Below are 13090 nucleotides of genomic sequence, written 5' to 3'. Positions count from 1 at the left end.
AAAAAGAAAAAAAAAGAAAAAGAAAAAGAAATTAGCAATGAGGAATTCTCATTCCTTATTGCAAGCAATGAGCAAAGCAGGTTATAATGGAAAGATGTATAAGGTGTTGGGTTCCAGAATACAGCTTGCTATAGTAGGATTTTTCCCCTTAGTGCTGGGGATTGAACGCTTGGTCTTTGTGCTGAACCACATTCCTAAAAACTTTTAAACATTTCAACACAAGACTTGCTAAATTGCTAAGTTGCCCAGGTTGAGCTCCAACTTTCAATCTTTCTTCCTCAGCATCCCAAGTGCTGAGATTACAGGCATGTGCCACCATGCCTGGTCCCAAAGAGGTCTTTTTTCTTTTTTGGAGGGGGTGAGGGTGTATGCGTGGGTCTCATTATATTGCCCAAGGTGGCCTCAAACTCTTGGGCTTAACTGATTCTCCTGCTTCAGTCTCCCCAAATGCTAGGACTACAGGCATGTGCCACTATACCCAGGCCAAACCTGACCTCTGAGGTTCACCTCTGTTCCCCAGCAAGGAGGAATGACTGACTCAATGGTTCCGAGCCTTCAAATAGGATTGAAGCCTGGCTTGGTGGCACGCCTCTAATCCTGGCACTTTAGAGGCTGAGGCAGGAGGATCACTGTGAGTTTGAGGCCAGACTGGGCTACATAGCGAGTTCAAGTTCAGTCTGAACTACGTTGCGAGATCTTGTCTTTAAAAAAAAATTGCAGCTGTCTCAAGACAAAAGTTCATTTGGATGGGAAGCCAAAATCAAAATGTGCACATGGTCAGCAGCCATCACTTAAATGTAAGGTGTGAACTCGGTAATCTGCCAGGATTTGTAGAACCAGAAGTGCTCTGAGGCAGTACTTTCAGTTTCACAGCAGGGCCAGACTCTTACCAATGATCCCAAAGATGCCCAGGATATTGGGGGCGAAGATCACCAGCAGGTTGATACAAGTGAGCAGGACAGTGGCAATAAGCACGTGCCGCAGCCAGCTGAACTCCTGGTTCTGAAATAGTATCTGTTGGATGGCACGGCGCACCTGGGGGCAGGTGGGGACACCCATCAGCCTTCTGGTCCTATCAGCCCATCCCCAGGGGCCCTTGCCACCAGCCTACTGGCTCACCGGGAAGAGAACAATCGGCACCGTGAGTGTGACTGCTGTCAGCACAGCCACGCGCACGCACAGGATCAGCACATCAAATGGGTCCACCTGGCTGTAGGTGTGCAATAGCTCTGACTCCACCCTGTCTGTGGCGAGCAGGGAGCGGGGTCAGCAGGCCAGGGGGCATTAGGCTCTGAGCTGCCCGGTGGACCCTGACACAGAGGGCGGTGGTACTCAGACTCACGCCCACAGCTGCAGGGCACAAGTCAGGTATCACACACCTAATAAACGCCTATAGTACACAAGGTACCATGGCCACGGTCCAGCCCCTGCTTCCAAGCCTGGCCTCCACCCCTGCCCCTGCTGGTCCAGCCATACCGTAGAAGGTGAGATAGCCGAAGAGGGCAGCCAGGAAGTACATGACATACATGACGGTGATGGACAGGTTGGAGATGTGCTGCATCTTCCTCTTGGTGGGGCTGTAGGGTGTGGGAGAAGCCTTGGTGACAAGCTGGGCCACACCAGGAAATCCCACAGCCCCCAGTCTCTCTGGCACCCTCACTATTCAGCAGCAAGGGTGTCTCTTACCTCAGTCCCCACCATGGCAGCCATGGAGATCTCTGATTAGATGACTGGGGTCTTGTCATCTCCCCTCAACATGCAACCACATCCCTTCTCCCCCAACTAGCTCAGGGCAATCCCAACCCTCCTCCCAGCCCCAGACACCTACTCCTTGAGCTCTGTATAGATGGGCAGCACCTCAGGGTGGCAGACGAAGGCGAAGGCCATGATGGGGATGGTATATGCTGTCTGGAGACACATGGGATTGTGTCAAGGGAGTCCCCCAACAAGGCCTTCCCATCCCTGCCCTGGCCTGTTGGAACCTGTGAGTTGAGGGTGAAGTAGCTCGGGGTGCAGAGGGCAGCAGCCTCGGGCTCGCCCTGCAGCTGTGCCGTCTCAGCCACCTCCATGTGGCTAAAGTTGCCTGTGATGTTGGCCATGTTGGAGAGCAATGGGCAGGGCACTTGGAACTTTTTATAGATGACCTGGGGTGGGGAGAGATGTGGGTATCAGAGCCAGGCTAAGATCCCTGCAAAGTCACCGTGAAGCCACATCTAGATGGGACTGGAGGGCCCACATTCTGAGCCAGGCTTCTCAGAGATGCCCTCCCTCTCCATTTGACAGAGGTCTCTCTTGGGCCGGCCATCTGCCTTTCCTTGACCAACATGGAGGATGACTTACTGCAATTAAGAAGAACACCATGCAGCTAAGAGAGAAGCCACTGGAGTAGCCTAGGTAGCCTGCAGAGGGAGGGGATGCTGTGAGACTGGGGCCACTGCTGTCCTTCCAGCATCCCTCCAGGGCCTAGCACTGCCCCACCTACCAAGCTGCCGCATCAGTGCCAGGGGCAGAATGACAGTGACAGACACCAGGATCACCAGGTAGTTCCCATTCAGGTACCAGACCCTGTTAGGGACAAGAGTATGGGGCCAGTGTTAGAGCCCACTCAGTCTGGGGTGGGACCTCTTGCCTTCCCCAGTTGGGGATACTATGAGGGCCACTGAGTGACCTCTGAGGACTATTTAGCCAGACCTCTTAGCCTCCCCATGCCTGTCTGCAGAATGGGTGCACCTTAGATTCATGTGTAACGTCAGAACAAAGGCTGGGCCTGGCACCAAGCTCTTGCAGTGACCATAGCAATTGCAGTCCCTGTTTTTGGTTTGTTTGTTTATTTTGTTTTTGTTTTTTTCATACTGGGGATCAAATTCAGGTCCTTATGCTTGTGAGGTGGAACCACTGAGCTAAATCCCCAGCCCCCTTGCGGCTGGTGTTTATTTTACACGTGTAGGACTGGGCTCAGCCTTGAGGGAGCAGGGAGGAGGCAGGGCTCTGGCTCTGGGAGGAACTGCGTTTGCCATGGGGTCTCTGGATTTGCTGATAACCTATACCCCTTGTAGTCTCTCCTGGCATGTGTCTTGCATCTTCTTCCCCTCCTCTACCCACTGGAAATAGACACGGGGTAGAGGGAGAGACGGGATAAGAGCCAGAACCATCCTTCTAGGGCAAACCCAAAGACCAGTTTGTTCTGCCTCAGGGGCTGAATCCTCACCCTTTTCTGCCACGTAGAGCTGCTTCCAGCTACACAGCCCCTTTGCTCCCCTGAGCCATGCTGCCAAGAACAGGGTCTGCCCATTTCCTCTCTCTCCCCAGCCCACAGAATAAGGTTGATACCCAGTGAGTGCTAGCAGTCTAAAGTGATGGGCAACTAGGACACCCGGCTTAATCTTGGGAGGCTGACCCCATGATCAGGAATAGCACGTACTTAGAGTTAAGCCTGTGGCTTTTCTGCTCACAGATGGGGTGAGGAGCTAGAGCCAGGCAGGGCCCAGCTCCTCAGCCTCACCTTGCCCTCAGCCCCATGTGCTTCTTCCTGGCAGGTTCCAGGAAGGGGCACATAAATAAGTAGGAACTGAATGGTGACTCTGCTGGCAGCTCTAGTGCCCCTCCATCAGCTGTGTGTTATGTTTTCTTTTTAGCCGTGTGTTTGCTCTTTATCCCCCACAAGCCCAATCTGGGCCTCTGGAGTCTGTGGTGTACACGGGGGAATTAGGACCTCCCACCATCACCCGCCCTGGGCTCACAAGTTCTGCTTCTCCAGGTTCAGGAAGGTCTGTATGACAAGAGGCAGCTCAGACTTGATGATGTACAGGTAGCTGGACATGGCTGGGGAGAGGGGGCAGGTGCTGTGGTCAGTTGAATCAGCCAGCCTTCAGACCTGTCCACCTCCACTACCCCCCACCTAGTCAGCAGCCTCACCTCCGATGCTCTGTAGTGAGATGGCCAGGGCTGCCACCAGCTTTCCAGGGGTCCCAAAGGCACGGTAGCCCAGCTGCTCATAGGCACGGATGCCTATGGGAATGGGGGTCAGGACAGCCAGGGGAGCTGGCCCATCTGGCCCAACCCCACCCCTCTGCAGGCTGGTGGGAGGCTCACCCACAATACCAGAAGACTTGAGAAGCAAGTGGATGGAGTAGCTAGAGAGCAGGGCGACAGATGTCAACAGGAACCTGGGGAAGATGGAGAGAAAGTGGCCCCTGGCTGGAAGAGGGAAGGACTCGGGAATGCCTTCACGGCAGAGGTTATCTGTGACCTGAGTGTTTGAACCCCAGAAGGTGTGGTTTTAAGCTCAGCAGGCCCCAGGAATGGTGAAAAACATACCATTCGACCCAGGCAGAACATGACCCAGAAGGGACCTCAGGGTCAGAGTGCCTGTGACTATCCTTTGAGCACCACCTCCCCTGGTGTCCCTGCGACAAACATGTTTTCCATTTAGGCTGTAGGGCAGAGCCCCCAGGCCAAGGACACATGTGCCCACAGAGGCCTGGCCACGGGATTCAGCTGTCATGTGTAAACTTTGTCGCAGTACAGACTCAGGCCTGTAATGGTGGCCCTGTGTTGTGACCTCAGTGGGTTTACTGGGCAGTGAGGTATATTTATCTGACTGTGGGTGTTTGTGCAGCTGTGGTTTGGACAGGAAACTGGGAGGTCCTGGGAGGTCAAGGTGGGTGGCTTGTTCAGGGCTCCCATCTTCAGAAGGTTTGCTGAGGGCACTCACAGGAAAAGGATGATGCCTGTGTTGGCCATGGCATAGGCGAGCCCCAGGATGCCACTGCCCATGATGGCGTTGCTGAGGTTGAACACTGACATGCCGAATGATGTTTTCCCTTCGAACTGTGGGCACCAGAGTGGGGTGGGGAGGCATGGGGAATCAGCAAGGCATGGTATCATCTTGGCCTTCCCCTCCCTGCCCTTTAGCCTCCTTTGCTGCCCCCAGAGCATCTCATTACTGTGTCCAAGCTCCCCACACTGCCCCCAAGCCCTCAGCTGCCCAGCTCACGTCCGTGAAATGTGGCTCCTTGCTGGGGCTTTTCTGCAGGAAGCCTTTGCTCTCCACACAGCTCTGTCTGGGGTCCTCCACCCTGCAGGCACAGGCCAGGGCAAGGAGGCTCAGCTCCAGCCCTGGGCTTTGTTCCCTTGCCTTGTGCTGTCCTTAGCCTCCACTGGGTTCCTCTTCTACTTACCTCTGGTTGTCGGCTTCAGGCACGCCAACTGGGAGTAGCCCCTCCAAGTGTTTGCCATTGGGCACCAGCTCTACCATCTCCGTCTGCAGCGGCGCCTCCATGGCTTGGGACCACCCCAGAAGCACCACTCTCACACCAACACGGTCAGGCGTCTGTGGAGCAGCAGCAACCCCTCTGCTTATTTCCCTCCTTAGGCCCACAGCCCCATCTCCAACCAAGGCAGTGGCTGTAGCACCCCAGAGGGTCGCCCAGGACACATACATACAGCTCAGAGGCCTGTGCCTCTCCACAGCTGCCTTTGTGGTGCAGAGCTTGGACAGCTGAGTTCCCCACCTTAGACAGTATACATCCCCCACACACACCAGGCCAGGCAAGTCATTGGTACTCAGTTTCTCCATCTTTGAAGTGAGGCTCATCTGGATAACCTGAGTTCTGAGCTCACTGTCACCAGGACCACTGGATGCAGAATCCCAGGTCTTCAGACCCAGTTGAGGCATGCAACCTAGAGTGCCTCTCCCTCCACAGGAGTCCTGGGAGGTAGTTTCCTGCCCTTTTCCTGCCAGGAGCTTCCTGGGCAACCTAGAATGGCACTGCCTGATGGCTAGAGGCCCTGGGAGAGGGTAAGGGCTGTTGGCTCTGTTCCCAGCTGCCCGGCGGGCACTGCTGGCAGTCAGAACAAAGGGTCCTCTGTGGGCTGCGAGCTGGCACTGGGAACTGCAGGCGCAGAGGCTGCCCCCTCCCCTGAATCCAGGAGGCCTGAGTCAGTACAGGGTGGCTGGACACCTGGGCCCTTCCCGCCTGGCTGTGGGGCATTTCCAGGAAATGGATGTTAAAGGGCCCAGTTCTTCACCATACAGTCCTCATCCTCCCACCCAGCCTTGGCTTCAAGACACTGTTCTTCCAGTTTCTCCTCTCCTGCTAGGGAGCCCTAACCCTCAGGTGCCGCCACCCAGGGCTATATCCTCTCAATAGAATTGGCACAGCCGGTTGCTTTGAGCCCCTGGCTGGGAAGCTTAGGGCCTTGGCCAGCTGAAGAGGAGCCTGGATTGCCAGATCAGGGTCCCTTCTTGGCTCTCAGGGCTTGGATCTGTGGGGCCTCAAAGGATCCAGCTTCCCTCCTCCTCCTGCCCCAAGCATTGCCCAGACGACTCAATGGCCCTTCTCCCATCACCAAGGCCAGGATCACCTACCCCGTGCCCAGAAGGTGTCTGGGAACAGTGAACCCAGGGTCTGTAGGACATCCTGAAGGTCAGACCAGCAGCTAGAAGGAGAGCTAAGCCAGGATAGGGTGGCTGTCAGAGAGGATGGCAGGAGCCTGATCTTGAGGCTATGCCCCATGCTCTGCTTGGGAATTCTAAATCCTGTCCTAAATATTCCCCTTTCAGTCCCAGACTCTGACTCTCAGGTTTGCTCTTTTTATTTATTTATTTTTAAGACAGGCACTTGCTATATAATTCAGACTGGCCTCAAACTCACAGCAATCCTGTCTCAGCCTCCCAAGTGCTAGGATTATAAAGCATACCACCACGCCAAGCTCAGATCTGCTCATGAATCTTGTTTCTTTTTTTTGTTTTGTTTTGTTTTTTGAGACAGGGTCTCACTATGTAGTTGAGACTGACCTGGAACTCACTATGTAGCCCCAGGCTGGTCTCGAACTCACAGTGATCCTCCTGCCTCAGCCTCCCAAGTGCTGGGATTACAGGCATGCGCCACCATGCCGGCTTTGCTCATGAATCTTGACCCTCAAGACACTTGAACTTAGTGCTCAGGGCTAGAGTGAAAAGGGGAGCTGGAAGCCAGGCATGGACGCATGCCTGTAATCTCAGCACCCTGGAGGCTGAGGCAGGAGCATTGCAAGTGCAACGGTCAGTGTGGGCAACATAGTGAGACCCCCATCTGAAAGAAAAAAAGAAAGGAGATGAGAGGAGAAAGAGCAAGAAAGGCCAGGCCAGGCGAGGAGAGCTGGGATTAGACCTCACATCCTGATCAGAGGCCCTCTCCTCTATTAGCCCAGGCTAAAACTCAGATCTCTGCACCTCAGCCCTGGGGACCCCATACTTGGTACCAAAGCTGCCTCTGCCACTTCGGCCACCAACCCACCCATGACAATGTCCACATCTCTGCTTGACCCCTCTTCCCAGAGGCTAGCCTATCCTCATGCCTCTGTGCCATCAGTGCCCCTCTGAGCACCCCACGTGGCATGCAGATGGCAGCGCTGGGTCACCAGAATCCCTCAAGAGAGCTCCCAGCACTGTTTCAGGCTGCCTTTTCAGGGCCCGGCCCAGGGCAAGTTGGGACAGGCCCTCTAGAGTGCTGAGTAGGCAGCAGGGACAAAGCATCCTTTTCTGCCACAGGGGCTGATGCCCGGCTGGCTTGGGCTGCTGTGTGTAGGGGTGCGTCAGGCTCTGGCTGAGGTGTCCTAGGAGGACACTAACAGCCAGACTGCTTCCAGGGAGACCACAGTCAGGGCAGGGCTGTGGAGATATGTGAGGGTCAGGGTCTCTACCCACCCTGCACAATGGGGGTCCAGACTCCAGAAGCTGATAGCTGTTCCCACCAGTCACTGCTGACTCTCCAGCTCCAGAGGGATATAGAATATGCCTCCTTAGTGGCCTCCAGTCTAAAAGAGATTGAAAACAAACTCCAAAGTCTACCCTCCCACACTACCCTGTAGCTCCCTATACAACTGAAGGTGAACCACATTGTGCTGAGACTCAAAAAAGGGGAAATGGCAGTGACTGGGGCTGTAGCTCAGTGATAGAGCCATTGCCCATTTTACCTGAGACCTTGGGTTCAATTCTCAGCACTGGAAAAAGAAAAAATAGTTGGGATGAGAGGGAGGTATCAAGAAAGGTTTCCTAAAGGAGATGATGAAACCAGCCCTCACAGTCCTGTAGGAGCTCCTGAAGTGCTGAATAGGAAAGAGTCTCAAAATGATAAAGCTTGGGCAAAGGCCCTGAGGTGTGGTATGAGGTGAGGGTGGAATGGAGATCCTGTGGCTACAGACAGATATGCCTGGTAACAGCCTTAAACACCAAGGTCTGTACTCCAGTCAAGGGTGGGCCAGAGGGCTGGGGGGCCAATGGGGGATTAGGTCTGGCCTCACTTTGGGACCCCAGCCATTCCCTGAGACTGCCAGCCCATCTTCAACCACAGCCACCTCTCAGGCCTACTGCTTCCCAGGCTCCTGACCCCTTGAGTAGGGGCAAACTCAGGGGAGAGCTCCTGAAGACAGGAAGATACAGCAAAGCTTGGCTCAGTAGTGTGAGACTGGACCATAGCCTGAGGCTATGGCCTTACCTGGCCCAGCCTTAATTGTGTGGCCATGGGCAGAGCACCCCCAGTCAGGACCTCAGTATCCCCCAAAATCTAGAGGTCCTGTGTAGACAGAGTGAGAAACCTCCCTGGGACCTTTGTCTCTAGAGCAGGCCATGAATGCCGAGAAGGGTCAGGCATTAGGGTAGGGAGATCACTGTGACTTTGGACAGGTCATCAGAATCGTATTCATCATAGGAGCAGTGAGGGTCCAGGCAGCAAATCAATGGCCTGGCCTACTGCTCTGGGACCTATTTGTTCTCCGGGAGATAAGAGCCAGGAGTGGCAGGTGCCACAGGATGGTGCAGCAGGTAACACCTGCTCACGTGGGCATCACAGAGTGAGAAGCCACATGTTGCAGGTGTTGAGTTTGGCTAATTTAAGACTTCCTGGCTCAGGAATTCAGGCCACAAAGGAATGGCTGCTTGTATCAGCCAATATAGGAAGCCTACCCCTCTGTCCTGGAGTCAAAGTCCTTGACATCCATAGGGCTCTGAGCCCTGCTTTCCTCCCCAGTGCTCAGGAACTTAAATGGGGCTGCAGTGGTGGACTAGCTACAGGGAGAAGCCACTCTGTCCTTTCCTTGCTCCTATGGCCATAAGCACCAGTGGGAATTTACAGCAATAGCCCAGGCTTTCTGAATTTAAGAAGCCATGCCTTCAGCTCATGAAGAACAAGAAACTTGGAGAACTGTGATTATCTCTGAGTAAAGACTGCTTCTACTCCTAGCTCAGCCCATCTTTAATCCTCCTTGGCTGAGAAGGGTGCCCCCCCAGCACCCATCTGAACAGCTATCCCCCTGCACTCCTGCTTTTCCAGGCTTCCAGAAAAGGCACCCGCTCTGACAAACCAGACCAGTTAACCACAGGGGTTGTGAGGTCAGGGCTGAGGGCTATCAGTGGGAGGCCATTAGAACAGGAGAGAGTACTAAAAAACACCTTTCACCCTTTCCCTAGGCCACAACTCCAAATTTTGGTCCCAGTCTCTTATCTGCCACTCTCACACTGTGGAAAACACAACATGACACCGCATAAGTGGATAGTGTGCAATTGGCACTGGACTGGCTCTAAAGGAATGGTGTGCATGAGGGCACATCTAGGGAAAGGCTGATGGCCCAAGTTTGGTATCTGGTCACATGAATCTCTCATTCCCCAGCTCCCTGACCTTGGGATCTGGGGTCTACACTTCTGTGTTCTAGCATCCGGAGGTGCTTAGGAGGATCTGAGAGGTCCAGCTGGGGCCGGAAGGTAGACTTTCCTGTGACAGGGTACATTTCCTAGACGCCCAGCTGGTGCTTAATGGCCACCTCAGCTTTGCCTCCCACTCAGCCCTGGACCCTCTAATCTCAGGCTGCCTCCAGCAGAGGTTATAGCCAGGACGTCTGGGTTCAAGACCGGGCCAAAGCCAGCAGCAGCCCCTCCTCCCCTCCATTGCCAGCCCGCTGAGAGGACGTGCAGCCAGAGGCCCAGCTGAGGCAAAGGACAGGACATCATGTGACTGTGGCCCCCCAGGGGCAGGGGAGACCCTGCGCCAGCCAAACCCATCTTCCTCCCTGCTGACCCGGAATCCCCTGGAGGCAGCCAAATATTTTGACAGCCGGATTTCTAGCCCCAAAAAAGCTGGAACACAGGTCTCGGGCAGCTCAGGACTCATTGGAGACCCTGATGTGGGTGAGGCGGGGCGGGAGGGGGTGTCTAAAGGCAAGGCCAGCCTGGAGGAGGGGTGATATCCGAAGTCAGGAAGAAGCAGAGAGACCAGGCAGAGAAAACACACACATTCAGTATATGCACTGAAGCATACTGATCTAGACAGACACACAGAAAGAGGCCCAGGGAACTAGATAAATGTAGATCGATATAGGACACAGAGAAAACCACAGAGACAGGTGCATAGACACCTATGCAGATAGGTGGACAGACATTCAGCTAGGGAGACACGTAGAAAACTAGAGAGATGACATGACCAACCAGTTAGAGATAGGCAGATGGAAAAACAGACAATGAGGCTACAAAAGATGGAGAGAGACAACAGCAAAAGACAAAAGGGGCCCCAGAAGGAAGGAGAAAGGGAACCAAGATGCCCATGTGAGGGAGACAGCAGGCCTGTGGGCATTTCAGGGATGTCCAGGAAGAACACCAGCTGACCATCTATCATCTCTGTGTATGTATCATCTGTCCATCTATCTATCCATCTGTCTATCATCTAATTTTTTGAGACAGGATCTCGCTATGAAGTTCAGGCTGGCCTAGAACTCACTATGTAGCCTAGGCTGGTCTCAAACTTGGAGGCATCCTCCTGCCTCAGTCTCCTGAGTCCTAAGATCACAGGCGTGCATCACCACACTTGGCTTGGGTGACTCTATAAGAAGGCCACCACTGTGCCTCCAGGTTCTGTCCTCGCTGGCCAGGTGCAATGACATCCAGAGGGTGGAGCCAAATCCACTGGGGCCACAAGACCAGGCTCAGTGAGAAAGCCGAGAGACTCCTCCTAGTCCAACACCTGAGGCTTATCTATATGAACCATGGAGAAGACATGCAGAGGAGACAGCCAATTGGAGTGACTCCTGTTCTCAATGGCCACACATATGCAGACGTGCTGGCTGGGAGGCTGTGTACAGGACGTAGCCTGCAGAGCGGAAATTCAAAACCAAGCCACCCTAGGCCACTGGCAGGAAAGCCCCTCCTGCCCCAGCAGCTGGTTTTTCCCTTTGGCCCCTAGAAGCCCTGCTTGGACCTCTAAAGCCGCACCCTGCCTTCCCGTGTCTGTCTGCTCTCCAGGATCAAAAGCCCACCTCTTCAGTACTCTTCCACCCACAAAACTGACTTCGTGAGTCACAGAGCAGGTGCTCAGTAAGTGTTGCTGAATGGATGGAATGGGTTTAAGGCCCCTGGCCAGCCCTGAGCCCATTTTCCCTGACCCCACACCAGCCCAGGGCATGTCCAGTTTGGCTTAGAATCCCTGTCTGACCTAGCCCAAACACTGTGAACTACCTGCCTGTCTGGTTGCACCTGTTTTGCCATCTGCCTGGGGCTCTGAGGCTACTCACTAGGACAGTGGCATGGCAGGAAAAACCAACTCTCAACTCTCAAGGTCTGGCCACCTGGATCCCTGGATGAGGGGGTCAGGTGGGCCTGTGATATCAGCCACAAGCACCAGCTCTTGACAGAGTGCCTTGGGAGACCAGTGAGGACCAGCACTCTGGGTAGGATGAAGTTCTGAGATGTACATTCCCACCCTCAATAGAGACACAGCGCGCCCCCAACCTCCCAAGAAGTCAGAATTGCCCTTCCCGACTCAGTAATTCCAGCCTCTCTGCCTGGCTGACTCCCCTCCTGATCCTTCCCACCACCCAGAGACTTTAACGACTGTGCTGAGCTCCCCCTTTCAAAAGAGATCCCCTTGGATCTCTGTTGCTTTCTGTCCCCCAGACTGAGAGTTCCCAGGGACTGGCCTTGGTGCCAGAAGCTAAGCCTCCAACCCAGCCCTATTCTGAGTCTCTTTCAGGGTAGTCTTAGGCTGGTGGGATGCAGCCCTGGAAGGAAGGACAGGGCTTGAAGGCTGAGGGATGAGCACCAGGCCAGGCGTCCTCCACTCTCCTCCAGGCACAAGAGCCTTTGACTTGGCCCTCCTCAGCCCTGTTGCAGAACCCACACCTGGGCTCAGGGCTCAGGTCATGGGGGGCACACCCCCCCACAGGCCCCGCCAGCCCCCTCCTCCGGTGTAAACAAACGCATGCATCTGCTGTAGCCAATGGAAGGGACAAATCCAGCAGGGGCGGGCTCTTGCAAACAGAGCCTGGGTCCACTCCCTTGTGAAGCGCAGGGTAGGCGGCTCCAAAGCGCCCCGAGGCCAGGTAGGCAGGAGCGCATACACGTGTGCTGCCCTCAGGCAGACAGCCACGAGCGCCCAGCCTGCCCTCCCCTTGGCTCCACCGCAGATGGCATAGGCTCTGGGGCCAGTATGTACTCCGCGGCCCCTTAGGCGGCCCGGCCCGATCTGCCCTATTCCAATGAGGCTGGGATAAATATACCCAGATTCCCGGCGTGCCAGCCGATTACACTGCCGTCAGGCGCCCGTCGGGGCAGCGCTCCAGGGACTGCTCTCCGCGCTCTCGGGGACTCTCCCGGACTGACGCGCTCTCGCTGCCCCGCGGGCCTGGTTTAGGAAGCTGACTGGTGCTGCTCGAGCCCCAGGCTAGGAAGCCACTGACCTCCTGCTGTCCAACTTTGCCCTGTAGAGAAGTCCAGCGTCGACGAGGTGCCCCTCCCAGGACCCTAGCTCCAGCTCCGAACTGGGTACCGACTGGCGGGGTCGCATACCTGCACCTAGAGCGCGCGGGACTCCAACTCGCCTGTGGCTGGGGTGCCGGCTGGGGCCGCAGCGGGCCAGCGGAGAAACTCACAGCCCTCTAGGAACCCAAAGGGCCAGCAGGGCCAATTCAGCCTTCCTGACGCCCCTGAGCTGGTGCGCTGGCGTCCCCAGTGGTACCTGGCCTCTGGGGTGGGAACGCGCGGCGCTCTGCTCGCTCCAGCTGGTGCTGGCTGCTCGGCTCCCGGCTAGGCTGCAACGGCGACAGCAGTGGCTGAGGATGAAGG

At 55.3% G+C, this 13090-nt stretch overlaps 1 protein-coding gene across 5 annotated transcripts in view; it reads right to left on the bottom strand.

The window, feature by feature from the left end:
- Slc38a3 (solute carrier family 38 member 3) overlaps positions 1-13072 on the bottom strand; it is a 14461-nt gene extending 1389 nt beyond the window's left edge. Inside the window, exons 1-15 of one of the 5 annotated variants that reach the window (XM_010615505.3) lie at positions 12815-13072; positions 7691-7800; positions 5181-5332; positions 4997-5078; positions 4715-4830; positions 4093-4166; positions 3916-4008; positions 3741-3822; positions 2483-2565; positions 2341-2399; positions 1983-2144; positions 1829-1908; positions 1477-1577; positions 1120-1244; positions 891-1035 (exon numbers count right to left, since the gene is read on the bottom strand). In XM_010615505.3, the coding sequence (XP_010613807.1) occupies positions 891-1035; positions 1120-1244; positions 1477-1577; positions 1829-1908; positions 1983-2144; positions 2341-2399; positions 2483-2565; positions 3741-3822; positions 3916-4008; positions 4093-4166; positions 4715-4830; positions 4997-5078; positions 5181-5281 (1303 nt within the window). In that variant the 5' untranslated portion in view covers positions 5282-5332; positions 7691-7800; positions 12815-13072. Of the gene's footprint in view, positions 1-890; positions 1036-1119; positions 1245-1476; positions 1578-1828; positions 1909-1982; positions 2145-2340; positions 2400-2482; positions 2566-3740; positions 3823-3915; positions 4009-4092; positions 4167-4714; positions 4831-4996; positions 5079-5180; positions 5333-6370; positions 6391-7690; positions 7801-12814 lie in introns of those variants that run through there. The other 4 variants (XM_010615504.3, XM_010615506.3, XM_010615507.3 and 1 more) reach the window with 4 other exon arrangements.
- Positions 13073-13090: the final 18 nt, after the last annotated feature.

The sequence above is a fragment of the Fukomys damarensis genome, unplaced genomic scaffold, assembly GCF_012274545.1.
Source record: "Fukomys damarensis isolate Sample0158 unplaced genomic scaffold, DMR_v1.0_HiC HiC_scaffold_37, whole genome shotgun sequence".
Lineage (NCBI taxonomy): Eukaryota > Metazoa > Chordata > Mammalia > Rodentia > Bathyergidae > Fukomys > Fukomys damarensis.
The sequence above is the reverse complement of the archived record's forward strand: the minus strand, read 5'-3'. Positions and strand labels throughout refer to the sequence as shown.